The sequence below is a fragment of the Coregonus lavaretus genome (assembly GCF_964263955.1).
Source record: "Coregonus lavaretus genome assembly, chromosome: 34".
In the NCBI taxonomy this organism is placed as follows: domain Eukaryota; kingdom Metazoa; phylum Chordata; class Actinopteri; order Salmoniformes; family Salmonidae; genus Coregonus; species Coregonus lavaretus.
In genome coordinates, this window is record NC_140021.1 from 10,003,171 (window position 1) to 10,005,189 (window position 2,019).

Below are 2,019 nucleotides of genomic sequence, written 5' to 3' on the forward strand. Positions count from 1 at the left end.
ATTTTGTGAGTTATCAAAATTCCCCAAGAGAAATGTATAAAACATTTGTTGGCAGGCAACAGTGTGACAGTTGGTCCTAAGAACATTTTGAATTGATAACAAAATGTCAACAGGCTGTGTGGAATAAAAATATGTCCCAGGTGTGTTTCTGGTGCTGTACCTCCCATTTACCATGAACAATTTTGTCATCTAGCAGACGGCAGACGCTCTCACCCAGAGCAACTTACTTTACACCAAATGCACTCAAATAAGGAAGCTGAAACAACCGCATTCCAACATTTTGGTATATTGTATCCTCTGAAATTTTTGGTATATGTATCTGTTGCCTGGTGTAAAACATTTATATATTTTAAATTGTCACATAAAATAAAATAAAACGTAATACAATATTAATATCCTGTCAAAACGTTTTCGGTATAATTCCAGTATAAACTAGTGTAACTGCTCTGTATGTACACCACTTAATACTGAATGCTCATAATAAGTAACAGTACCTGTCCTGTTGCTGTTCCCCCTGCCAGAGGAGGGTGCATCCTCCCACCCCTGTGATGACACGTACTGCGGACCCTTCCCCGAGTCCGAGCCGGAGGTCAAGGCGGTTGCCAAGTTCCTGCGGAAGCACAAGAAACTCGTCAAGGCCTATATCTCCATCCACGCCTATGCCCAAATGTTGCTCTACCCCTACTCCTATAAATACGCCACCATCCCTAACTTCAACTGTGTGGTGAGAGACAGATCTGTGACCACAATCAATCAATTAATCAATATTGTTGCGACACCTATTGGAATGTAATAAATAATTGGAATGTAATGATGATTTACCCCCTCCTCCAGGAGTCAGCTGCACACAATGCAGTGACTGCCCTGTACTCTGCATATGGAGTGAGGTACAGATATGGACCTGCTTCTACCACGCTGTGTGAGTTATACACACGCTCTCCTTCCTGACGATACCTTACTTCAGCAAAACACTCAGAATGCTTTGATCGCATAATATTAAGATACAAATATTAGAATTCCTCCCATACACGTTTACCTGTGGTAAAATCCTCTCATTGAATCCAAACTGTTTTATTTGTTCTGACTCCAACAGATGTCAGCTCAGGCAGCTCCATGGACTGGGCCTATAGGAATGGGATCCCTTATGCCTTTGCTTTTGAACTGCGGGACACAGGCTACTTTGGTTTCCTGTTACCTGAAACTCTGATCAACCCCACCTGCACTGAGACCATGAGAGCGGTGAAGACCATCTCATCAGGCCTACTTAAGAAGTGTGAGACAGGGATGTATCAGCTGGACAGGGAGAGATATCCATATCTCTGAGATATACAGATAATTATCTCTGCATCTGCTAGCAAATATCTACGGGCGGGAGGTTATTGTGCCAAAAAGGAAAAAGCAACATGTATCATGCAAGCCTTAAAGGGATAGTTCGGGATTTTATCTACTTACCTAGATTCAGATGAAATTGTGGATAAAAACGTTATGTATCTGCGTGCAGTTTGAAGGAAGCTGCTAACTAGTGTTAGCGCAATTGCTAACTTGCGTTAGTGCAATGACTAAGTCTATGGGAACAGCTAGCATGCTAGCTTTTCCTGTAGACTTCCAGTCATTGCTCTAACGCTAGTTAACATTGGCTTGCGAAACTACCTCTAACTTCCGTCATACCTTATGCAGATACATAAAAATCCCGAACTATCCCTTTAATGTTCACCCAAGAGTGGTCACACTCCATTTTATGTCTGTACGTTAGAGGCTAAAATAGTGGTACTTGAAAATGACCTCAAACAATTATTTAGATGTCAGATTACATAAAACCTTCACCTTGTACCTCCAACAACTCGACTGTTTACAAAGTGTACGGTGGACACAAGCACTTGAATGCCATTTTCAAGAGACTGATATTGCATTTCACAGCACTTTTTTTTTTTAAACAAGACTTTCTCTTGAACTTGCTGTTTTCACCCTTCAAAACTTCAGTATCTGGAGCACCATCAGCTAACTGCTCTAGATGTCTTC

At 41.4% G+C, this 2,019-nt stretch overlaps 1 protein-coding gene across 1 annotated transcript in view; it reads left to right on the forward strand.

The window, feature by feature from the left end:
• Positions 1 to 1,323, forward strand: part of LOC311109265 (carboxypeptidase A6-like) — a gene marked incomplete at both ends in the record, with an annotated part of 44,935 nt that extends 43,612 nt beyond the window's left edge. Inside the window, 3 exons of the mRNA XM_084152099.1 lie at positions 522 to 724; positions 835 to 919; positions 1,094 to 1,323. Of these exons, the coding sequence (XP_084008225.1) occupies positions 522 to 724; positions 835 to 919; positions 1,094 to 1,323 (518 nt within the window). The remainder of the gene's footprint in view (positions 1 to 521; positions 725 to 834; positions 920 to 1,093) is intronic.
• Positions 1,324 to 2,019: the final 696 nt, after the last annotated feature.